Raw genomic sequence first — 26,006 nt, 5'->3', positions numbered from 1 at the left:
AAATCTTTCGCAATTTGTTACTGTGAAAGTTATTTAACATTGAATAACGCTCTGATTTGAAAAGTCACATTTTTTTGGACTAGGAGGTGTAGACTCTCAGCTTCTTCAACTGAATTCAAGTCTGCTTTTGTTGAATGCTTCAAAAAGGGTGTTATCTTTTCATCAAGTTTGAAATGTTTGAGTTAGAGAGATTTCAGGAAATCAACATACAGTGTGCAAAAGTAATGCAACGTGTGTAAGAATACCTACTAGCTTTTTGTCTACCAGAAACAAAACCTTTTTAATATTCTACTAAACCAGGAGACATGGCTTCTGAATTTGCTGAAGAAAGTATGGATTGAGTAAAAACATTAATATTTCATTTAAATGTTTATGTATTATTTCTTTTTAAAATGTTCTGTGAAATCTAACTAATATATCTATGAAATTTATATAATAGTAAATAATGTTAATAATTTGTGCTTTCTGAAAGTGAAGAATTGATTATTGAAAAGAAGGAAAGCAGGAACCTAAGTAAAGTGTCTTCAAACCAAGGCACATCAAACTAACATGTTTGTCAAAATAAAGATTTTGGGGCAACTCTGTTAGTCAAATTAATTTTATTATCATGGATTTCAAGCTGGCGGCTCACAGGGACGTGAAACATCCATATATCACAGAAATGTCAGTCAGGTTTGCACAAAATCATAACTCCGCAAAATGAGAAAATATCCTGGGGCAAGGCAGCAATGCATGTGAACCTGTTCCGAGCTGCCTAACAGACAGGAAAGTACAGCAAGTAAAGGGAGGCTGCAATACAACAGTGTAGAGGAAGGTCATGAAGTATGTGAACTAAAAAATATCTTCCCACAGTGCAGAGGCAGGGATGAGCAGCTTATAAATGTCTTTTTGAAACTGAAATCTCTCAAACCTTATAAGATGTAAATGTTTCTGAGATTCTGAATACGTTTTTTTCTTGTATAAAAAGGGTGTTAGGACTGAGGTGCCACATCATTGAGTAATACCATTCAAAAGAGAGTTGCGTATGGTTTATACAACATATAATCTTTACCTTAATCAGTTCAGGCTCTCGAAGGACAATTTTCTATTTGACAATTATTTTCTTTAAAGAACTTTTCTGCATTTTTATCGTCAGTCTTCTTCTGATGTTTAATTTTCTATCTCTAATATTTTCCTAAACAGAATTCACCCAAAACAGACAATTCCACATAATGGGGTGGCACCTATGACCGGGCCCCGTTGACTGAGAGGGGTTAGGGGGAATGGACTAGTATTGGACAGCATGGTGAGAGTTTCCTTTCAAAAAAGTTGCTGAAAGTTGCTCCTCAGGCACAAATGAACAGGACTGCTCCAAACAGAGGGTGTAAATTTAGAGGGTCTTTATGCTGTATGTACAGATTGTAAAGCTGTTAACACTCAATATCTTTTACTGTAGCGGTATGAACTTAAGTTACATCATCATGTGGCTCATGTCCTTTGTATGATTTTAATTTAAGAAAGAGAAGAAACATTTAAAGAAAGAAAGAAAGTAAATTTACCATCAAACATATTAAATTACTGGCCATTTACTGTTTAGCTGATTACCTAAAGACCTCTTGATTGATCAGTCAGACCATCTATTGCTGCTAATAGATCTGTAGTTGTATTTGGTGTAAAAAAAAAAAAAAAATCAACCTCTGAGTTTAAAAGATCTCACTGAATGACTCATGTGAGAATCTCATGGGGACCACTAAAACACCCAAAGACTTGAAAGAATTCTGGTCTGTTATTGAACCATGAGTGTGTTTGCTGGAGGTCATACAGTGGATTCAGAGCTGCTGTCACAGAAAGATGGAGATGGGAAGGTGGAAGGAAAAAACAGAGGGTTGAGAGGGTCTGAAGAGCAGGCCACAGCTGTGGAGGAACAACTGCCTGTGTGTTCATCCCTCTGGCTCTCAGTGTGGAGAAACGTCTTAATGAGGACACATCTGAAGCCCCCTCTGTCTAACAGCAAGAACCCAGATATCTTTCTTCTGATTCTGTTAATATGCTGCACTTCGGCACAGCACCCCGGTTTTGAAGACACTTCAACACCTGCAGGTGCTACAAACTCCAGGTGTAACAAGTTATTACAAAACACACCAGGTCTGCTTTTAATGAACATTATGATCAAGAATTGCAAAAAAAAGTGTTCTTTTCCACATGCATTTCTTTGTAATGATAAAACTGAATGATAATGAATTACAATATTTTGGAAATATTAACAATGTTTGCATTTTCATCCATATTTTTCATCTATTTTGCACAAAGATAATTGGATGGGAATGCTCTGCATGTATTTCCTCACCTTCATTAACTCCCATCTCGCCATCTCTATTAATTTTTATCCACCGCTCAAGCTTGACGGTTTTTCTTTCTCTTCTCCCGCTATTTTTCTTATTATTAAGTTATTGTCTCTCTCAGTTCTCTCTCAGTGAGTTTTTCTTTGTTTCATCATTTATCTCTCACTCTCTTATCTGCAGAGGTTGTCACTATCAGGCCCTTGCCAATTTACAGTGGAGTCTGACATAGGCAGTCAATCAAAAAAATTGGATCTGGGCAATGAATCGAAATGAGCATTAGGGCTTACAGTGTGAGTATAGCTTAAGAGTATTGATTTTTTTTTAAAAACGAGCCTATGAGAGTCGTAGTATTGATAAAATCCTATTGATACCGATCCTTAAAGGTTTAACACTACAATTTATATAAAACTCTATTTTTATTGGGGTTATTGGGAACTGTGGTTCCGGAGACTGATACCATTCAAAGCGAAAAACAACATAACTGACGCTGTTGAGAAACTCATCTAAATTGATGATGGCTTCTCAAATATTGTCTTTGACATATCTAGTCTACTTAATATAACATTAATCTTGATTATTTTACAATTGATGTGCTTGTTGTTGTTGCTGGACAGGAGAGGAAACAATACAGTGGAGAGGAGAGCAGATTAGGAGAGTAGTATGAGAACATGTTTTTAGAAAGCAGTGTCATCAAGAAAATCTGTGATTGTAATTTTCCAGGACCTTTAGCTGCACCTGTTTTTGCTTACAAAATAATATAATGACGTGTAACTGTGTCAGCATAACTCTGGGCATTATTATTATGGTGGCTGAGAATAACTACCCTACATCACAATATTTAGTTTAATCCAAATGTGTTTCTCTGGTGTCTCTGAGGTGTCTGACCACAGCTCTGCCGAACAGCAGAATGCAAAATACAGCTGTCATGACAGCATATGATCTTAACACAGTCTTGAGAGCTGTCAGGAAGTCAGGATGTGATGTCACTGACTGTCCTCGCCCCATATGGGCGTAGACCAGAAGTCGTATCTTGGCGGCCTGCTGACCCTGCAGCCAGCAACAGTAGACACCTAATTAACAAAAAGAATATTTAAGTGACATTAAACAAAATATACTGGTTATCACACCAGGTTGAAATGAGAAAAACAGGCATTCAAAAGAGGAAATGGATTTCAGCAGGATCACATTAAAACACCAACACATCATAGATGATTGCAGGGGGCTACAACACATACACTGGAACTAATGCGGTGATGAGGGACAGCTGAGCAGCCAGGTGCCTGGATCACATGAGTGACTGAGGTGAGAGTGTTTTTGCACAAACTGGGTAGTGAGTAGCTTACGCTGACCTGAATTGGCAGCTTGTGAGACAAGTAAACAAAACACCACCCGAAATCAAATCACCACCTGATAAACACACATTTTTCACAAACTTGTACTTGCTGACAGTAAGCAGTGGTTGGTACCTGAGTCCTGGGTTTTTGCAGGGTTAAACACCAGGTGGTGTCCGGTGTCTATCAACAGCCTGGGGGGCGTGGCGCTGAGGTTATGACCTGCCGAGTGTTCAGATCGGTAGATGGGCTCAGATCCTCTGTCCCATGCCACAGCCATGTCAGGTCGTGCCCCGGGACAGCCCAGGGTCAGAACACGGTCTGTAGGGTGGTTCAAGTACAACACTGGTACCTCCTCAGAACTACAACACAGAAACAGAGATCCATGATTTAGTATTCTATATGGTTCGTAAAAAAGGTTGTTTTTAGAAATAAATAACAGTTTGGACCTGTTAGTAGTTATCAACTTTGACATTGTTAGAATGATAAATTTGCTGCTACAAACACCTGAGTCCAGAACAAAGTATCAGATTCATGGTTCCCGCTGGATGATTATTGCTGATTTTGGTGACCCACTGACTGTCTTTATCAAGATCAACTTTCTATTTGAACAAAACGTTCTTTGTTCCCTGCAGCTCTTTTGTATGGTGTTGGTATAATTATTCTAGTGGATGCTAGTGGAGCCTTACACTCATAGTCAGGACTAATGAAATGATTGCAGCATTTAAACCTTTGACTGATCATCAGTTATATTTGTTTTATGTTTTATGCATAAATCTGTTTCTGTGTTAAAATGTACCCATCACCTAAATGCCTGCATTTAACTGCTTTTAACTCAAGCACTTCACAATAAGCCTCTCATTCAGTCTTGCAGATATGTGTCAGGGGGAGCAGAGGATCTGTTGACAACCTGCTCTACCTTCCTTCTGAGGCCACAGCCACCCCACCTGTCTGATGTATGTACCTCTTTATATTTATCTACATGCTTACTTGTACCCCAGAAATGCCATCGGAGCAAGGATTTTGGAGGATGGAGGAGCTTGAGTTGGACAAGTCACTTCACAGCTTTTGACCTCCAGCTTGGCTCCAACTCGCATCAGTTGCCCAAAAGGCACCCCTCCTGAGCCACATGACGCAACTGTCTGATTGACCCGTCTGTAGCGTATGTGCAGGAAGTGGGAGTGGACGTAGCAGAGTCCCACACGAACTTGCTCTCCCGGTACTCCACAGCGATCACAGACTGACCAGGGCCGGAACGTGGTGAAGATCCGGTACAACGGCTGAGCAGAGCTGAGTCGTTTTGTTTCATTTCTTTCCTCTGTTATAGTTTCTGGAGTGAGCCTATGAGCATCAAATCAGAATATGAATCCCTTCATGATCAGCAGTTCAAAATGGGTTACATGGGTAAGAAAAATATCATTTGTTCAGAATCTATAAAAAATGTATGACATACTTATCAGTAAAATAACACATACATCATCATCACAATTTGACAGCTGTTATGTCCAATTTCTAATAAAGCCACAAAGTCATTGACTACCCGTCTTTCGCGTGACCTTGGAGTGAAGCTGAGTGTGTGCGCCTCCTGAATGTCCAGGTCGTAACCATAGAAGAAGTCTTTGTGGGCAGAGCCACAGATATAGATGCCGGAGTCGTGAGGCCCCGCTCTGAAGATCAGCAGGCTGAAGAGACGAATAGAGAATCGACTCTCCAGGCTGCCGCTGTGAGGGATGTGACTGGGGTCCAGCAGCTTGTTGCCATGGTGATCTGTCAGGACTCTTGTCTCCTTGGAGCTGCCCAGATGTTTCTTGAAGAACCAAACAACTGACTGGACCTGAAACACACAGGCAACTAAATGACCAAAATATATGGTCGCTGGTCTCATTTTGCTAAAACTGTCACTATATCTGTCACGACATAGTGACAGTTTTAGCAAATATGACAAAAAGTTATTTTTAAAAGATTTCCCCACTGCTGCTTTAAAGAGTGGGACATGAAAATTACACAGACATGCATGTAGTGGTTTTACCTGTTCTGGTTTGCAGTGGCAGGGCATCTCCAAAGTGACTCCAGCCAGAAAGGCAACGTTGATGAAGGTCAGGAAGGCAGGACAGGCTCTTTTTGCAAACACATCCTCCTTATCCTCAGGAGCTTCATAGCTCCACACCTCAGGACACAGGAGGAGGAGGAGGAGGAGGGGAGAGGATGGTGGAGGGGGCATTAGGCTCTCTGAGGACAAAGAGGGTTCTTACAAGCTGCAAAAGTCACAACTTCAATAAAATATTTCTGCAGAATCTCGGAGAAGCCTCCAGAGTGTTTGTTCTGTCTTATTTAACATCTGAAGAATGAAACTCAAACAAGGTTACTTTCAAAACAAAACAGCTTTGATGGAATCTTATGAGATCACTAAGGACCCACCCTCTGTTGTCAACGCAAACAACCCGTATTATTACATTTTCTGACATAACACAAACTAGTCTTTGTTTGTAGGAGACATTCACAAACAACAGCAATTCTTTTTTTTATCTCCTTTGTTCTGAGAACATTCTGACTAAATTCTATTTTCCTTTCTTCCTCTCAGTAAAGTTTGTAATTTTCTCTGTCCGGCATTTAACCATATACTGCTGTTTCTTTTATATAATATAGACAAATGTCAGCTGAGGTTGCTATGGTAACAACACACACATTAGAAACTCTATGGCTAAAACTTCAGAATTATAAATGAACCACACCACAGGAAAAGCTACACACAGTCCCTTTTTGTAAATTGTGGGAAGAAAACTTCTTTCCTCTCACATTAAAATAAAATGTTACCTCCACAGTCATGAGCAGTTATTGATCAGTCTGTCTCATCATGCTAGTTATCACAGCCATGAATCAACCTTTAGAAAAGGTGCTACTTTTTTTTACCCGTTGGAGAGTATGGAGTTAGATTAGCCTCAAAATGAATGAATGCACACAGGAGCATTAACATATGTATTTTGGGATTTAAATACAAATGTCTCTCTCCACAAAAATGTTCTTCAGTGCACACAGAAATATTAAGTGTTCCAATTAAACCACAAATAAAAAAATATGGTTCACAAATATATTTCTGATGCACACGAAAATATCTATTTATGTATTTAAAAGTCTTTGCAATTTTCATCAAACATATTTGGATGTTGTTACATTTATCTAAAAACTGTTGAACCTGCACCCTGCACTGCATTTGTATGTGGTTTTTTGGGGACTCCTGTGCCCCCCTCAAATCATAAATGCATTTTTTTCAACAAGGAATCATCTGTAGCCAATCGGATGGCTCCTTCTGCCTTAGCCATGTCATGTAAGCGTGAAAATTGCAAATACTTGAATATATAAAAACATACATTTGTGGATTTCGATTATATTTATTTAAAACAATTCATATTTATGTGTGCATCAGAAATACTTTGTGAACTGTATAATTTGTTTGTGTCCACTGAAAAATATTTTTGTGGAGTCATTTATATTCACAGTATACCCCTTAATCCTTCTGTGTGCATTCATATTGAGAATGGTCAAACTCCATTGGAGATAAGTACTTACACGATACAGTTTTAGTTGTCTTTTGGTGGTAGGCTCTAGAGATGGCAATGTCTATCTTGCGATACACAAGGTTGGTCCAGTCTGAAAATCTTTCTACAGGATGGATTGCTGTGAAAGTTTATATTCATGGTGCCCAGAGGATGTCTTCGGTGATCCCCTAAACCTTGTTCTAAATCACACAGGCTCCGCCCTCTATTGGACTCTATGGGTACTACCTCCTCCAATCACACGCACGCACTTGCCCACTGAAATTGTTATTGTGCACGTAGCCGACCAATAGGATGTTTGTTACGGGGTAGACCTGTATCAGCCAATTTTGAGTGCAGTGGTCGTGTGAGGGGTGAGCACTTAGAGTGAGTGTGCATTTGGTGGGTGTGGTTTTGCACTTGGGTTAATTGCATGGGTATGGACTAATGGCAGACAGGTGTGCTTGGGCATGACATCCATCTGCAAACTATTTAACCAGCCACACACTATGCTCAAGAGTCTTCTGTTTGTCTCCTGTGTGCAGTGTGCGGGTGTGCTGAGGCTGCTGATTCTTTGCAAGAGTGTGGTACACGGCTGGGTTGTGGTCTGGGGAGCTGCTGGTGTAGAGCCACCGCTACTCAGTAGAGTTACCAGAGGCCCAAGCAGTGAGGCTACAACCGACCAGCCTGTGACCAACAGCAGACCCGTTCCTGTTGTGTTTGGCTTCGCCCACGCAGGAAGACGAAGTTGAGCACACCCAGCCACGACAAACTGCAGTTCCGTTTAACAGTTTCCCCCATTTGAACTCTTTTTAACTATCTTAGCCTCAGTCTTGTTTTAACCCTTTGCATGTCTATTTTATACAAATAAATTTGGAGGTTATATTTTGTACAGCGTGTTCTATTGTTGCCCGCTTATTTTATGCACTGGTTGGTCAATTGGGAACTAGTTTGGAGGTGTTACATGTTGCTATAGATCCGTGTGTGACGTATAAATAGCAGTGTCCCTACTGCCTCAGCATCCTTTTTTCTACAGCACACGGCGAACTGCTCACTGAATTCACCCCCTCCACAGATAGAGTCACCACTTCTATAAATTATTCTTTGCCATCTCACCCTCCAGTTAGGTGAAGCGGGACCCATTGATCGTCATTCTGATAGAAGTGACGCAGACGTCCGTGACAGAGCCCTGGCCTGTGCCTCTGGTCTGGGGCTCTGTCACAAGGATGAGGCATCATACGCGCAATGCTGGTGTTGGACCAGCCTCTCCAGGTTTGGCTCCTGAAAAGGAGAGGCAGACACAGGCTGGTCTATCCGCTGAGGTCGTACAGACCATCCAAGTGGCTCCGCCAAGACTTGCTCCACCAAGCTAAGTGGTTGGGCTTTCAGCGCTGATGCTTTGAGAGGGAGACAGATCCGTCTACCTGTTCGGTGGTATACATTTTCTCGATCCTGCAAGGTCTGATGGCGAAAAGGCTGCCGCACTCAACCATCAAGGTGTACACAGCAGCTATCTCTCCTGTCAGTCTTCACCCACCCCCTCGTCATACGCTTTCTGCAGGGTGTGAGAAGACATCATCCAGTGTTGTGTCTCTTGTTACCTCAGCAGGACTTGCTGCTTGTGCCCTGAGCCCCAGGAGCATCCTCATTGAAAATTTTATCTCTCAAAAAACCTTGCTGCTAGCTTTCACCTCTGCTAAGAAGGTGAGTGAACCGTGTGCCCTGTCGGTTCACCCCAGCGGCATGCTGCTCTGTGGTAACCACAGTGCAGGTGGATTGAGATGAAACCCCTCCTTTGTTCTAAAGAACATAAGGAGCATGCTCAGGTCCAGGAACCCCTCCTCTTTAATCCCAGCTTCAGTCTGTATTCATTTGTTATTTATATTCCTCTTATCTGTAACCTGTGTTCTGACTGTTCCTCCAGTATTCCTCTGCATGGCTGTCTCCCTGCCTGCCTGTGTCTCGTTAGTCTCATGTCTGTCACCTGTGTTGCTCCCGCCCTGCTCGTTAGTCCCTGGTGTATATATGTTTGCTGTTTCTCCTCAATGACTGTTTTTCTCACCATGATTCAGTCAAGATTTTTAAATTTGCTGTTGATACCACTGTGGTGGGCCTCATCACTAATGATGATGAATCGGCTTACAAAAAAGAAGTGTCCTTGCTGGCTGAGTGGTGCTCAACTAACAACTTGTCCCTCAACATCTCCAAAACCAAGGAGATGGTTGTCGATTTCAGGAATAAAAATAGTAAGTCGCTCCAGCCCCTGGTCATCAAGGACAAAACTGTGGAGAGGGTGGAAAGTTTTAGGTTCCTTGGGAACATCATATCCTCCAGTCTTAAATGGGACACCAATGTCAGTCAGATTGTTAAAAAAGCTCACCAGCGACTCTTCTTTTTAAAACAACTTAGGAAATTTAAAGTGTCCCAGGCTCCACTTCTACAGAGCAGTGATAGAGAGTATACTTACTTTCTCCATCACTGTATGGTGGGGTAACTGCTCAGCAGATGATAAATCTGCACTGAATAGGGTAGTTAGGACAGCGTCAAGAATAATTGGGCTGGACCTCCCTAAGATCTGCGACATCTACAACACCCGTTTACTTAAAACTGGACTGAAAATACTTAAAGATTCTTTGCACCCTGCTAACTCTCTTTTTACCCTTCTACCATCAGGCAGAAGGCTAAGAAGCATCAGATCTAGAACAACCCGTTTTTCAAATAGCACTTACCCGCAGGCTGTGAGGTCCCTCAATTCACACCAACAATCCTTATCTATCCTTATCTGCCTATACAACTACGTCCTTCTCCTCAGTGTCACTAAATGTATTAGCACTTTGTCTGATTTTTGATTATCTGTTATATTTACTCATTAGTTTTGTGGTGTTTTTATGCTATGTTGTGATGATGTGTTTATTTTTGTCCAATATTGTCTTGTACTGTCCTGAATGAGCCAAATTACTAAAATGAATTCCAGGCGACTTGCGTCATTTTGGCAAATAAAGACTTGAACTTGAACAGTCCTTGTCTGGTCATTGCAGTGTTTTGTTGTTGTGTTTACACGCTGCCCCCTGTTGTAATGGTTGTAGCCTGCTTTGTCTCATCTTCCTTGTTTCCTGCCTATTCCCCGCCAGTTCTTTGGATTTTGGTTCACACACCTGTTTCTGGATTTTTCTGTTGGATCACCTTTGTTTTCTTGGAGTGTGTTATTTTGGATTCCCTCTGCTCAGCCACTCTGTATGTAAGTGTGCTCGCCCTCAGTTTGTTCCATTAAACCTTTTGAACTGAACCTGTCAGCCTTGTGTCCTGCATTTGGGTCCTCCTACCTTCTCCACACCACAAACCCTGACACTTTTCTCTAGTGCAACAATGAGGTTGGCATGCGGCAGAGATGGGGACTCGAGTTAGAGACTCGGACTCGAGTGTGACTTAAGTCGAACACACAGTGACTTCAGACATTGTACATTAGGCTACATGGTTGTGCTCTGTAAGTTAAAAACAGGTTACAGGTTTATTGTTGATTATGCAACGTCACAGTTTTATTTAGTTAACGTTACACTGGGTTTAAGACTCTGGGGAGTGTTTTTGACTTGCAGTATTTAATGAGCCATCAATAATTGCATTGCACATTACATGGTTGTGCTTTGTAAATAAAACAGGTTACAGTATTCCTTATAGCTATGCAGTTTTATAAGCAACCTGGATTGAACATAGCTGGTGATACAACATTCGTAATAACCATGAGAGACTTGAGACTTCACTTTGACTCTAGCTCAAAGACTTGTGAGCATCTCTGGCATGCGGTTTTGAGTAAAATGTCTGAACACCTGTTGGATGGATTGTGACAACATTTAGTACAGACATTCGTGTCCTCCTTAGGACATGAATGCCTGTACTATTAATTATGCCTAAGGACTGTTGACATTTTCATCAGCTTCAGCTATACACTTTCACCTATACTTTGCGTGTTGTGCTGGTTAGTAAATGTCATTTTAAACAATCATGGTAAACATGACACCTTATTGTGAGCATGTTAGCATTCAGACATTAGCATTTAGCTCAAAGCACCCCTGTGCCAAACTACCAACTCACATAGTGGCTAGCATGGCTCTAGACTTTTAGTCTTGTTGCTGGATAAACTGTCCGAATGTGTAGATTTCTGAGACATAATTGATCTGCTCAATGTGCACAAGAGCATAAAAATTTGTTGTTGGTTTTGAAGATTTTCATCAGATTACCAGTGGATCTGTTCTACATAATCTCAGTTTGACAGTGTCGGTTGTTCAAATTAAAGACTGCAAGAGGCTCGTATTGTTGTTTTAGGGCCCATTCACACACAGAGCAGGGCATCACAAGAAAAACCCTTGATCTCCATGCATTTCAACGTAGAATGCGACTCATAGGATTCAGTTGGGGTATTGCTGCAACATGGCTAATCTTTTTTGTTGTTACTATTGAGATGTCTCTTCAATGCACCTTACATGTCTTTAATTAGAATATAATAGGATTTTCTTTCTGCAATTAGACATGTCTGTGAGATCTGTGTGGGTGCACCTACAGTACACTGACAGTCAAACACATGAAATGTGTGAATGTGTCACCAAAATCATCAGTGACACCCCTGTACTGCACCTCCTTCAACTGTAGCACACTACTAGTCACCAAAACACTTGACTGCTTCATCACCGTGAAAAAGCACTTACTTTGCCTTAGGGAAAAGTCATTGCACCGATGCAGAGGTACACACAGCTCATAATCCACACTTGGTGTGAGGTGAGCTATGCTTCACACACTTAATTCATCCTGCACTTCTTCACAACACTGCTGAAGGCAGTTGTTGCTGTAATATTATAAAGAAGAAATAAATGAGTGCAATGACGCGGCTCCTAGCTGAGCTGCTGGTCTGTGTGTCATCATGCCTCCAGCATAATGACTGAACATAACACGCTGCTGACCAACTTCACTGCCTGGAGACACAAACAAGACTTGTATGATGTAAGCTGGCAGCCTCAGCTGAAGGCAGGCACTGAACAATGATTTCAATGTGTGTAAAACGTTTGGTACAGTAGTTTCAGGCTTGAATTTTCAGAACAATACAGAAGGAGTTAGGGCAGCAGAATGACTAACTGTGTTCAGTGGGTAAACACTTCAGATGACACCTCCCTGTTTTCCATTAAGAGAATAAAATTTTGTTCATTTCCAAAACATTACATATTCATTTTGAAGACAAAAATCACATGGCTAGGGACATTCTGAAAACTGCATTGTGCCCACTCTATTTTTTGACAAGCAAATGCTTCATTTTCTAATCACCATCATTATTTTGTGTGATATAAATTTTTAACTGATACATCCTATTGAAAGAAAATGCTACAGTCCCACAAAAAAACAAAACACTAGTCCTTTAATGATACACAGTCAAACCAGCAGATCTGATATTCACCTGACACTGCCTATAAATTGTGGGACTTGTTATATGTTTGGAAGATTTTAATATAAAAAGGGGAAAAAAAGAGGTAGTAATCCATCATATGTGGTAACTTTGTAGATAATCCACTCAAACACATAAAGATACAGAAATTACAGCATTGCAGATTTAAGTAAAAGATGCTCATTTGCAAATTCATAAGTACATTTTAAGGATTGTACAGTTTATATATGTTAATCTGTGTTTGTGTAGCAATGTTAAAATACATCAAATGTTTGCAACTGGGAATAAATCCTGACACAGTGATAAAACTAAAAGAACAAATGACAAATGCTTATGTAATCTCATATTTTCAAAGGCTGATTTATCCTTAAAACCTGCTCAGAATTTGACAAAATGTCAGAATGTAAACACATTTTTTCAAAATGTCACATCAACTTTTGCTGAAGAAGAAAACAACATAATATTAGCCTATTTTCTTCAGTAGAATGCCAGTTTGATCATTATGCCTCCTGCTTTCTTTGGCATATAAAAAGCTCTTCTTTGTTGCTGTGAGCGATCACACAAATGTATTTAAGTAGGGAACATGTTTGCTATTGCTTTCACTTACCTGCTTTGAAGAAAGCAGGAAACAGTAATTTTAGCTATTTTTACCAGTTCTTCCATGGAATGGCGATAAGGATGGGTGTGCTGCGTGGAGTTAGTAGATCAGAAACACATGGAGAATGTTACAACACCTCTTTTTTGATTTAAGTTATTTATGTTATATTTTTTACAAAAAACACACACTTTCCTAAAGATACACTGTGTCTAGAACAGGCAGTTCTGTTTATTTGATGTCAAATTCAAATTTTATATTTCATTAAAAAGTATATAAATGTGTGAAACAAAAAGTCTTAAGTTACATATGTTACATAAATTGTGTAAGTTACACAAGTAACGTTACTTAAATTACGTAAGTCAACTGACTTACGTAGTTATTTTAACCCAAACCATGAATTTTTCCTAACTCCAAACAAGTAATTTTGCTGTCTAAACCTAAAGAACAACTTTAACAACATGTCGTTTCAAAATGGCGATGTTTTGCAATGTTAATGTTTTATTTTGAAAGTCTTACCGTATATTGCATATGTATTTGCTAATTTGACCGCGGAGCCCTAAACGTTGAAAAGTGATGCTAATTGGATACCCAGGGCATTAATAAGTGATGTCAAGGGGTCTTGACCAAGCGTCAATATGTGTGAGTTTTTCTTTTAACTCTCCATCTTCTTTTTCTGTAATTTTTCTTTATTCTTCCTGTCCATTAGCCTCTAGCCTTAATCTAAACATCATTTACCATCCACTCCGCTATACATGACACCCTCTATATCTTATCAGTCTCTATCTCATCCTTTTATTCCTGTCATTCACTATCTCCCACTATCCGGCCGTCCTGCCTTTTCTCCCAAACATCCATTAATTCCATCGTCTGGTCTATCTAAACAGCACATCAAGCCCCTCAATTCAGCTCTAGGTATTTTTCTCTACCAATCTTTTCTTCATTGTCATCTGTCCCTGCCTCCTTTCCCTTCCTCCTTCTGCTCCTCCTCCTCTACTTACTGACTCCATATAATACCATCTATTCTGAGGCTGGATGTTAAATACCACCAAGTCATCTAACAATTATCCCCATATTATATTCACAAAGGCCCTCTTCTTCTAGATAGGGAATTTTGTGTTTTGCAGAAACCTGTAATTTATCATGTGAAGCTTGTAATGAAGGATGGTCTTTCCCTTATTTTGTCGGTCCAACACTTTGCTCCAGAGAGAGACATCTCAGTAGTCAATGGATGCATTTATTTGAAATGTGATGTGGATTATTCATGGTGCCCAGAGGATGAATGAAGAAATGTTTCTGGTGATCTCCTAACCTGTCCCCTTTCACCACCTTGTATACAATAAAAAAAAAAATCATATTCTTAGACTCAAGGAATGTTTGTGAATGGTGACAAACCCATAATAGTCCTTGTGAAGACTAATGTAATGAACAGTGTACATACGAATGAAGATGTGAAGGGGATCAGTGATGTACTTAAATTTGTTGAATTACTGAATTTGCAGTGGACATATCTGTACATTTACTCTAATGTCAATAGGAAAGAAGGTCAATACAACCACATTTCAAAGACAGTGGAACCTGGAACATTTAACATTCAATTTGCAGTGTTTCACAAACTCTGTTAGATCTGGCTGCTATAAAGTGCCCTACGGACAACAAACTGTTCCTTCGTCCTCTCACTCCCTCCCTCCTTTTTCTCTTCAGCCCACCTTTTTTTCCCTTCCATCATCTCATCCATGAAATCACAGCACTCATTGAAGCATTAAATGCATTTCACTCCTTTGCCCCTTGTCTTCCTCTTTCCCTTCCTATATTTATCTTCCTCTAAAGCCCCTGTTCCTCATCTGCACCATCATCTGCCCTGTGTACACAATTTACAGACTTCCCCCATCAGACCAAACATACAGTACAACCAAACTTTACTCACCATGTCGTGAGACGTGTTTATATAACTCACATTTACTCTTCTGTTAAAGTTTAATCTAATTACATGTAATATGCAGTCTTCTCTTTCTTGCAACTATTTCTTCCCCCTGCTCCCTGTTGCATTTTACAATTAAGTTAAATGTCATTTCAGCCTAAATGGAAAGTTCTGATTTTTTTTTAAATTACTTTAGTACCTTCTACTTTCTCTGTAATTTGAATTATTTAACCTATTCACTTCAAATGGTATAAACATTACATTACATTAAAAATGTTGTTTTTAAGCAACAAAGTTAGCAGAGTGGCCTGTGTGTGTACCATTAGGAAGTTTTCAGAACTGGCACTGCAAAAGATGATAACGCAAAAAAGTGAGGATGATCATGTATTGAGCATGAAAGTTAATTCTTTATTTGGTCATTTGACAACAGATGGTTATATCAACGATACCTCCAAATAAAATGACAAAATATATCATTTATTCACTAGAATGACAAAGTAGTGTAGTGTTTTCTGATCTGCTGTCAAAATACTAAAGCTGATGATACACGGAGCAACTTTTAGAGCAATCGTGCAGGGCAACGTTGCCGTCAATGGTAATGAGTAAAGATTACCGCTGTAATCCCAACATAGTCGGACTTGCCACTAGCAAGATTGCCCAGCAACATTGCTCAAAAAGTTGCCCTGTGTATCATCAGCTTTAGCGTCATAATTCAACACACTTTTGGAAACCTTGTAGCGTCATTTATGAACACTGTAAGCCAGTGTAGGCTGTAGACAACAGAAAAGTCCAAGTAAGGACCGGGGTGAATGGATGTGAAAAAAAACAAATCAACATTGATATGTAACTGGTCATTTTCATATTTATTGTTGCTAACTTGATGGCGGAGCCCTACACATCCAAATATGATGCTAAAGGAGTTAAAAAGCAACACCAAGGGGTCTTGACCAAGTGTTGATATGTGACGAGTGAAAATGTGTTGGTCTATACGGTCATGTGATGACTAAAATATCCCCATGACAATTGAGCAACTCCATGTACTGAGGAAGGCCACAAGAACACATGACTTGGACTTTGTATTCAGAAGGTTTTGACTATTTAAGATTTTACTTTCATCCTCAATTCATCACCTTCATTTTTTTTGACTTCATCATTTTCTTGACTTTTTTTCAAGTCAAGAAGATTTTGAATTTTTCATTTTCAAGCAACTCTGATGATTTTCACAGCCTTCTGAAATGAACCAACTGCTGCATTGAAGGCAGAAAATCAATTTTAGATTATAATTTAAGAACGTAAGGAGTGGGGTTCTCTGAGTGTTATCTAGGAAGGAAAAAGAAACGTCTTTCAGAAACTCCACTGTCTTGTTGTTTTCTGGTCCATTAAAATCTTCAAAGCTTTCCTCTTACCTGAGTGAAGAAACTAGGAACAAACAGTTACTGTTCAGGGTTGCCTTCCTTTAAACTTGCTTCAGTCTGGATATTTTATTCATGAGAGTGCTCTAACACACTCCTTGCACTCACCTGTCTGTGTTTGTGCATTTAGTGCAGGGCTTGATCAGATTTTAGATTGGACCACCAGACTTATTTATTGATCTGTCCTCCCTCTGCCTTTTATTTATTACTTCCAGCTGTTCCTTAAGATTCAATGAATGGAGCCTGAACACAAACTCAGAGTGCTCAAAGAGTAGGTGTTGGATGCAATCAGGTAGTCTCAGACAATAAGTTTAAAGCAGTATTACTTTCTAACTTACTAATGGCAAACATTGTTTGGAAAATTTTATTCTGGTGCTGGGTATAGATGAGAAGAACACGTGATCGGTATGCAAAAACAGATAACTTCGATTTTAAATAGCAATACAACTGCTCTTCTTTGGGATCATTTGGTATTAAGGGCTGAACCTCTCCCATTCCCTAGCAAGCCTTTATTCCTCTTGCCTCTAACTTTGTCTTTTTGAAAACCCAAAACATGCAAGGAGAAAATTTCTGCCCCATTACCACATCCTTTAATTGGACAACTTATTTTAACCAAGATAAATACAACTATTGTTAGCATTAAAAGAGTACTCCGCCAAGCATTGGTATAACATTATTGGATTCACAATGGACAGCTTTTTAAAGTGTATTTGAGGCAGCAGAACCAGAGAGTCTTGATTCCACAATCTTTTTCCTTGTTACCCATAATGCAACTCAACCACCTAGAGTTTGGCTGGATATTTGGGTGTGTTGTAGTAGCGGTCAATTTAGCATGAAGCTGGTAGCCTCATGCAGAGATGAGGAGTGATCTCCAGATGTCGGGTAAGCTTACGCACTCAGATTTTCATTTTCAGACTTGTAGTCTTCAGCAAACAAGTAAATTACTCCCTCTGGAGTTCCCCTGTTTAAAAAAAAAAAAAAAAAAACAAAAAACAAAAAACCCCAACCACACAGTCCCATCCATTGTGTTTTGTCAGATTTTATTTTTTGATTGCAGCACAGACGGGTGTCTGAAAGGTGCTACATAAACTTTGCTTGCTCATCCACTAGAACACTGTGAAAGCCACATAGGAGCTGTAATTGTGGAGTGCAGTCAAAAACACACAATAACAAGCCAACCAAGTAAAGGTCCGTGTCTAAAGCGCCAGCGTCTTTTCTATTCATGCCAATGGAAGCGCCGCATTTTTCCAAGCTAGTAAAGACGAGGTACTGAGCGTCTTTTCCGCGCTGGGCACTGAGTGTTTTTTTTCCCTGGTTGCTGAGTTGAAAAGTGTTCAACTTTGGGGAAAAACGCTGCACTCGCCAATGTCACTTTTTACCTAGTGCAGGAGGGGCGGGACAAACACCGCACCAAGCAGATCCGATCTTGAACGAAACAATGTGCCTCCTCGCCGAGGGGTTTCCTTGCCTGCAAAATCTCATAAATCCACGTATAGAGAGTCTGTGCTCATGTTTCAGGCTTCTCTTCATGCAGCGTAAAGGCCAGAGCAACCAGGGTCTAAACCAAGGGGGAACCTGGAAAAAGGAGGGAAACAATTAGCCAGGCTCAGCCTTACTGCATTAAAATACATTTAAAACCATGTATCAACTCACCACTTCTGAGATGGGTCATGAAGATACATCAATGGTCACAGGGCAGGAGAAAAGGAGGTTCCTAACAGTGTCAAAGTGCAGGTAAGCAACAAACTGTTAAGGGAAAATAGATAGACCTGGGGACAAACACCAACCACAGCAGGGACAGATCAAGCGAACACAGGTGTCTTATACCCTCACCGAAAGGATTATTAGGAACACCTGTTCAATTTCTCATTAATGCAATTATCTAATCAACCAATCACATGGCAGTTGCTTCAATGCATTTAGGGGTGTGGTCCTGGTCAAGACAATGTCCTGAACTCCAAACTGAATGTCAGAATGGGAAAGAAAGGTGATTTAAGCAATTTTGAGCGCGGCATGGTTGTTGGTGCCAGACGGGCCGGTCTGAGTATTTCACTATCTGCTCAGTTACTGGGATTTTCACGCACAACCATTTCTAGGGTTTACAAAGAATGGTGTGAAAAGGGAAAAACATCCAGTATGCGGCAGTTCTGTGGGCGAAAATGCCTTGTTGATGCTAGAGGTCAGAGGAGAATGGGCCGACTGATTCAAGCCGATAGAAGAGCAACTTTGACTGAAATAACCGCTCGTTACAACCGAGGTATGCAGCAAAGCATTTGTGAAGCTACAACACGCACAACCTTGAAGCGGATGGGCTACAACAGCAGAAGAACCTACCGGGTACCATTCATCTCCACTACAAATAGGAAAAAGAGGCTACAATTTGCAAGAGCTCACCAAAATTGGACAGTTGAAGACTGGAAAAATGTTGCCTGGTCTGATGAGTCTCGATTTCTGTTGAGACATTCAGATGGTAGAGTCAGAATTTGGCGTAAACAGAATGAGAACATGGATCCATCATGCCTTGTTACCACTGTGCAGGCTGCTGGTGGTGGTGTAATGGTGTGGGGGATGTTTTCTTGGCACACTTTAGGCCCCTTAGTGCCAATTGGGCATCGTTTAAATGCCACGGCCTACCTGAGCATTGTTTCTGACCATGTCCATCCCTTTATGGCCACCATGTACCCATCCTCTGATGGCTACTTCCAGCAGGATAATGCACCATGTCACAAAGCTCGAATCATTTCAAATTGGTTTCTTGAACATGACAATGAGTTCACTGTACTAAAATGGCCCCCACAGTCACCAGATCCCAACCCAATAGAGCATCTTTGGGATGTGGTGGAACGGGAGCTTCGTGCCCTGGATGTGCATCCCACAAATCTCCATCAACTGCAAGATGCTATCCATCAATATGGGCCAACATTTCTAAAGAATGCTTTCAGCACCTTGTTGAATCAATGCCACGTAGAATTAAGGCAGTTCTGAAAAGGGGTCAAACACAGTATTAGTATGGTGTTCCTAATAATCCTTTAGGTGAGTGTATAGCCTAAGCCTAATAAGGAAGTTGGCAAGGAGGGGAGGAGTTAAATCAAGGCTGCATTCAACACCACCACACCTTAACTTCCATCCATCCATCCATCGTCAACCACTTATCCTGCATACAGGGTCACGGGGGGCTGGAGCCAATCTCAGCTTGACATCAGGTTAAAGGTGGGGTGCACACTGGATAGGTCGCCAGTCCGTCACAGGGCCACATACAAACAACCACTCACACTCACATCCGCACCTAAGGACAATTTTGGAGACACCAATTCACCTGGAGAGTAAAGTAAGTAAAACACTAGGTTTTCAAAAGAAAACAGTTAAATAATCACATTAATTATGTTAGAGACATGAATTGAAACCCTAGACTCAGTCTGATATTTTAGAAAATATGTTTATTATATATAATGAATAACTGAAAATTAAAAAGGGATAAGTTGGCTGGCCCTCAGTGGACCTGAAAGTTGCCCACACGCATCTTAATGTCTTTCACACTCAAACAGAATTAGAAAGTGTGCTTGAAAATACACAGAAAAAATAAACACACTAATACTTACTGTGTCACATTAACATAATAAAATAATGAATTCACGTTACTTATTGCAGATTATTTTGAAATAAAAACTGTGTTCTTACGTTGTTTTTAATTTTCGTTCAGACTGGCAGACAGTTTGTCTCAAAACAATTTGTGTAAAATGCTAATCCACAAGATAGAATTGAGATCCACAAATGTCTTTTCAAAATACAAATAAAAACTGGCTTCACAAATACATCTTTGAAAGTTGTAAATGTTAGGAAAATATTCACCTGTTTTTTTATTCATGGGATTTGTTTGTGAATTTGCAATGTCATTTTATATTTGCAAAATATGAGTTTAGAAATGTGAATGAGAGTGTGAGTTTACAAATCTTTCTTTTGTATTGCTGCAAGGCGTTTTATATTTACAGATTACACATTTACACACGGATTGTTGTGTTGTTAACAAATAATATTGAGACAAATCTATCTCCGTATTACAGGGCTCTTCGATTCAAACTCAGGACCTTCTTCCTGTGAAGCCACAGTGCGGAATTAAAGCAATCTGCTGCTGTCATGTTGACATAGTTTTATGATAGTTAGTTTTGTTTTCAACCTCCCTCAGTCTGCATAATGCCAACTGGGGACACACACTCCTTTCAACAACATCCTCCTTCACATTCACACTTGTTAGACTTCATGCACACTGCCCAGGTCCAAATACAGCATTGTACTGTTGGCCACTGAGCTGCTCCACTTAAGTAGTTGGCAGTTGAGCTGCTTCGTTCAAAGGCCAGTGAAGAGGAGCTGCTGAAGGAGGAGGAGGTGTTACTCATTCATTCTCCAGCTGGTCCTGTGAACCCTGCTGCTTGGGGAATTTTATTTTCACATCTAGCTGGGCCTGAGGAGCCAGTCTGTGCAAGAATGACTGATTAGCCTGATCTTGACACTTTTGGATGTACTGAAATTTATGGTACCCATGGGTGTCCACTTTTCAGGAAACATCATTGCAGTGATGTGATCTAATGTTTCCCCTTGTACACAAGACATCAAAACTAAATAAGCAGATTACCATGAAATTGAAAATTTCGTGAGTACTTCATGATTAATAGAGCTCAAACCTTTTCCATTTTTGGATAAGATTATGGACAGACCACAAGGGGTAATCAGGAGGACCTTCGAAAGATCCAATTAGGACAGTACCATTTTCGGGTGGTCCTGTGGGCGAACAATAATGAGCCACACCCACACATCAGTTTGGTCGCAAGCAAATCTACAGTGTCGGGAAATTGCATATTTTTCTTCTTGTTTTTTTAATGGTATTTTGTGTAGCCACAGCAGAGTTGGTGCAGTGATGATTCGAAAAAGCAGGAGAAAGCAGAGAGAAAGGTTAGCCAAGTTGTGGCTATAAACAGAGTTTATAAATTCTTCCAGAACCTGGAACATTTTAATGAGTTTGATTTATTGTCGCCTTCAAAACCTTTTACTAATTGATGTGGGCCTCTCTACATTAGGCTGAAAGTGAGAACTGCTCCGCCCCTGTCCAACACCAACATCAAACTCCAAATTTGGAAACATCTACAGTAGAGTTCCACAGACTTTGAGAATACATGCCAAGGAACATTGAAGCTGCTCTTCATACTTGGGAAGTAATGAACATTACAGCCTTTAGGGGATATTAGGAGGCCTTTCAGCTTTGTTCTTTTAGTATTTTCATCTGCAATTGTATTATTTTCATACTGTGTGCAATACAAAATATTTAACATTGTACTGATGAACTCATTCCCTCATCGCTGCCATCCAAAAATTTGAAGAACACTAATGGAATGGATAGTGTGGTTACACCGGGAAGCTCCTGGCTGAGGCGCAGCAGGGAGCAAGAACAGTTCTCAGTAAATCTTTCCTGCACAATCAAGGCAGGAACTGTCTGTTTATTTGTATTCCTCCTGCAGACCAGACAAAGCTTTATGGTTTAATCATACAATTCCACATTTCCACTGCTGATGTTGCACTGTTAATGGAGGACAGATGCATTTTGGGGAATGTCATCTGCCAGCTGTGCTTTGCTTTGCTGAAGATGAAGCCTTGATTTGAAGTCATTACAAGATTCTGTGGCCATTAGATTTGATGGAGCCCTGAATGGTTCGACTTAATAGAAAACAAAAACTCACTGGTGGAGGGAATATGGAGAAATCTCTTGGTGTTTTCCTCCAATACACAGCAAAGCTCTCATTAACTCCAGGTTTATAGAAATGTTTCGTAAACCCCAGGTTCAGGGCCCACGTACAATATTGACAAAAATAAATGAATCACTGCTGTTTTCATTTTAAAGTATCTGTTCTTATTTTTTCAGCAAATTGGTTCTTCTCTTGGAAGTGTCACTGTCATCACACATATCTGTTTAATACCCCCACCTACACACCTGACTCAGCTTGATAAGATATTGATTTGATATTTATTAAAACTTCCAGGCACCTCAGTGCTGTGGGGAAACAACATGCAATAAATACTGAAGATAACAGAATACAAAAGAAAAGACAGTTTTATGATTTATGTGTTGAATGGTTTGAATTGATAAATAGATAGAGATTATATATTGTGGGTACACTGTCAATTTAATATCTGTTAAATGGGCAATCCACTTATTTCACACATTCAGATCATTTTACTTGTCATGGGAAACACCACACAAGTAGTAAGTTGCTTGGATAAAAGTGTTGGTCAAATTACACCATGTAATGGGCTCAACCTGGAGAATAGCTAATCTGTCTACCGAAGTGAATTGAGATTTGTGACTGGATGTAAAGCATCTACACACCATTGTACCATGTACAAAATGACAAACTGGCCCTCACTATCAGTGAGGAGGAACATACATTGGCTTACTTTAGTTTACAAGTCTATGCTGGATGTGCTCCCCTCTTATCTTTGCACATATGTCACGCAACATCAGTTCCTATAATTTGCTCTCTGGTAACATGTATTTGTTATCTGTACCTCATGAAATTCCCATTACAGGTCCGTACAGAGCTCAGTAAGAGGGCCTTTAGTTATGCTGCTCCATCCACCTGAAACACATTGAAGTTGAGAAATCTGATCTCTTTTGGTGAATTTAAACACAGCATGAAAGACTTGGAAGTAGATGGTATAAATTGTTGTCACTGCTTTTAAAATAACTAACTCCTTTAAATCTACGGTATGCACAAATTGTACTTTTAAGGTTGTTTGTTTATGTATCTTAAGAGTTAAATATTCTTTATGTGTGTGTGCGCTCTTGGTGTTTGTAACTGTGCTCTGTCAATATGCTGCTATTTCGGCTGGGTCTCTCTAGAATAAAGCTTAGTTAAAGTTAAATAAAATAAAATAAAAAGTTATATAATATCTCTAGTGAGAGCACTTGTCATCAAAATGAGATTCTGAGACTCAAAGTTATCAAAAGAAACCTTTCTTAAAAAGTGGAGGTATGGATTTTGGAAAATATAATGACATTTACAACACAGGGAGAACAGAAAGAGCCTATTGCGTTGCATTGGGGGGAAGTGTGAGATCCGGTGTTTTTTTTTTAGCTTACACCACTACTACTACTACTACACTATAAATCCCATATTCATTCTCCAATCATCAGACTCAGGATATGTCTACATAAGTAACTGAGACATGTCCCGAGTTTCATTTCGATTTGAAATTTCATTCAAATCGAACACCTGGGGTCGCTATAAATACAAACAAACTGCAGGGGATAAAATGCAAAACAGGCTACAAAATGCATGTTGTTTGTCCAATCAACACAGAACTTCCAGGATATGTCTACATAAGCACCTCACACATACCCTGAAAGTCTCATTCAAATTGACCACTAGGGGGCGCTATAAATGCATCATAACTGGACTTGAAATTATACAAATCAAGCTATAGCTCAGGAAATGCTTGTCCAATCGTTACACAACTTGCAGAATGTATTTCATAGCAATATTGAACCATATGTGTGAAATTTTTTTTGATGCCGATATTGCGAAAAAAGGTATTAACCCGCAAATCGCCGTTTGCGGCTATGTTTTTAATTAAATCTAAACCTGTTTGAACAACTTGATGTATGAAGCAATATGAAGCTTTGTTCCAACTTCAATGAATATGGGTCATAACAAGTTTTGATAATCAAGCTTTTTGCAAACCTATGTTTGCCAGACAAGGACCAGGTATGTTTGAAAAACAAGCATAGTCTTCTGTGGATTGTGCAATACGATAGTTTAAAGGGGCCATCTCTTGCTTGTTCACTACAATCCTGTTTTTATTTTTGGTAGTTAGTGTTAATGAAGTGCCTCTAAAAGCCAAATAGTTATGGATTGCTATTCTCTGAAAAGACCAATAGACCACCATTATTAATATTTTTGCAAATCATTGTAAATCGATGCTGTCAGAGCTGGTACAGCTATGTGCACTGATGCAATATTTTTTCGAAAGAGGGACCTTAACCAGCAGCCAAAATGCCAATCCCAGCCCCCAGAAATTAACATCAAAAAGATTATTTAATCTTAGCTGTAGAACAGAGGATGGTCAGAAATTTCATGTGAATTTGTCCAACTGGATGCTGCTCAAACCAAAATAAGCAGGATTCACAAACAAGACTGCAGCAAAGGTCAGTGAACAAAATGACCAAATGTAACAGCAGAAAGAGGTCTAATTGGAAATATGTAATCCCTCTTGAATGTTCCAGGTCTGCCCCAGCATTTCCTCCCAGCTGAAAGTGCTGTAATGTCTCCACAGAGGTGTGTCCCGCAGGCATCCTAACCAGTTGCACGAACCACCTCAACCTGCTCCTTTTGATGCAAAGCTCCTTCTGAATGGCACCTTATCTCAAAGGGCAGAGTTATGCTTGAAAACAACTGGTTTATTCTTGCAGCTATGACTGTGAAGCAAAGACGTGCTTACATAAAATGGACCAGGTCCTTAGCAAAGGTTTATTGGTCACAAACAAAATGGCCACAAGAAAAACATGATTTGGATCTATTGTTTTCGGTTTATTTCAGACATCATACAACTACTATAAAACAACATGGTGAAAACATAGACCGGCTCCAAACTATGCTACAGATATGCAAGATTTCTGACACCACTGCAAACTTACTAGAATTTTTTTTTGTTATTTTTTCACCTGATCATTATAGAGGTATGTTACTAAAGACTGAGTATGCAAAGGCCAACGGCTATTATTCACACAGGCATATATACACTGTTTATGCTGGGTTTTATGAGGATGATTGGATCCATTAATGATAGTAAAATCGCTTCTCTTTATCTTACACACAGACACAAACAGACATGCACACACACACACACACACACACAATATATAATCACCAGGTAACATAAATGTCATTTTGAAAAAGGTCAGCAGGCACTTTTCTCCTCTGCAACTCACTGAGGAGAGAAAAATTACAAGGTCATTGTTAGATGAGCGTCGCTGCTTCAGGGCAGACTCAGGTCTCTGAGGCTGTTAGAGAGACCTCTGCAGCTGACCTCCCGCTCTCTGTTTATGTGGTGTATGTGTCATTCATGTGTCTCTTTTAATCTCCTCCGCTTAACAAAGAAGTTTTTGAGTCTGAACTGCTCTTACCTGTAGAAGGGGATTTCAGAGGCCAGAAGTCATGTGTAGGTTTTGGCTGCTAGGATCAGCATGCCGGGGCAGTTAGCATAGTAACAGCTGAGGTGGTCAGGAATTCAAAGAGACACAACAAGGAATTAAACCATCATAGGAAGATAGATATATAGAAGTCAGAAAAGGTTCTGCTCATCTCAGCTTTATAAAATCCTGCACCAGTACTGCATGTCGAAGTGTCCTCGGGCAAGATACTGAACCCCGAATTGCCCCTGCTGGCTGTTCCACCAGTGTATGAATGTGTGTGAATG

The 26,006-nt window shown here is 40.0% G+C and overlaps 1 protein-coding gene and 1 long non-coding RNA gene across 2 annotated transcripts; both read right to left on the bottom strand.

Moving 5' to 3' along the window:
• Positions 1-2,108: 2,108 nt before the first annotated feature.
• LOC119904917 (Ig-like V-type domain-containing protein FAM187A) lies at positions 2,109-6,017 on the bottom strand. Its single transcript, XM_038721539.1, has 5 exons — positions 5,682-6,017; positions 5,209-5,486; positions 4,643-4,993; positions 3,788-4,014; positions 2,109-3,391 (listed from the first exon to the last, which is right to left on the bottom strand). Exons 1-5 carry the CDS (start codon positions 5,871-5,873, stop codon positions 3,165-3,167), a joined length of 1,275 nt encoding a protein of 424 aa, XP_038577467.1. The 5' UTR covers positions 5,874-6,017; the 3' UTR covers positions 2,109-3,164.
• Positions 6,018-17,560: 11,543 nt separating this feature from the next.
• On the bottom strand, positions 17,561-18,307 carry LOC119906070. Its single transcript, XR_005444924.1, has 2 exons — positions 18,195-18,307; positions 17,561-18,116 (listed from the first exon to the last, which is right to left on the bottom strand). It is a non-coding gene; the product is annotated as an uncharacterized LOC119906070 (long non-coding RNA).
• Positions 18,308-26,006: the final 7,699 nt, after the last annotated feature.

The sequence above is a fragment of the Micropterus salmoides genome, unplaced genomic scaffold (assembly GCF_014851395.1).
Source record: "Micropterus salmoides isolate LMB-PRFRI ecotype aquatic unplaced genomic scaffold, ASM1485139v1 Ms_hic_scaffold_16, whole genome shotgun sequence".
In the NCBI taxonomy this organism is placed as follows: domain Eukaryota; kingdom Metazoa; phylum Chordata; class Actinopteri; order Centrarchiformes; family Centrarchidae; genus Micropterus; species Micropterus salmoides.
The sequence above is the reverse complement of the archived record's forward strand: the minus strand, read 5'-3'. Positions and strand labels throughout refer to the sequence as shown.

Bases quoted from the DNA above. Each gene is read 5' to 3' on its own strand.
- LOC119904917 (XM_038721539.1), bottom strand. From the start codon at position 5,873: ATGCCCCCTCCACCATCCTCTCCCCTCCTCCTCCTCCTCCTCCTGTGT. The intron at 5,487-5,681 runs GTAAAACCACTA...TGTGTGTTTCAG, and splicing joins GCCACTGCAAACCAGAACAG to GTCCAGTCAGTTGTTTGGTT. The intron at 4,015-4,642 runs GTAAGCATGTAG...TCTGTGTTGTAG, and splicing joins ATGGCATTTCTGGGGTACAA to TTCTGAGGAGGTACCAGTGT.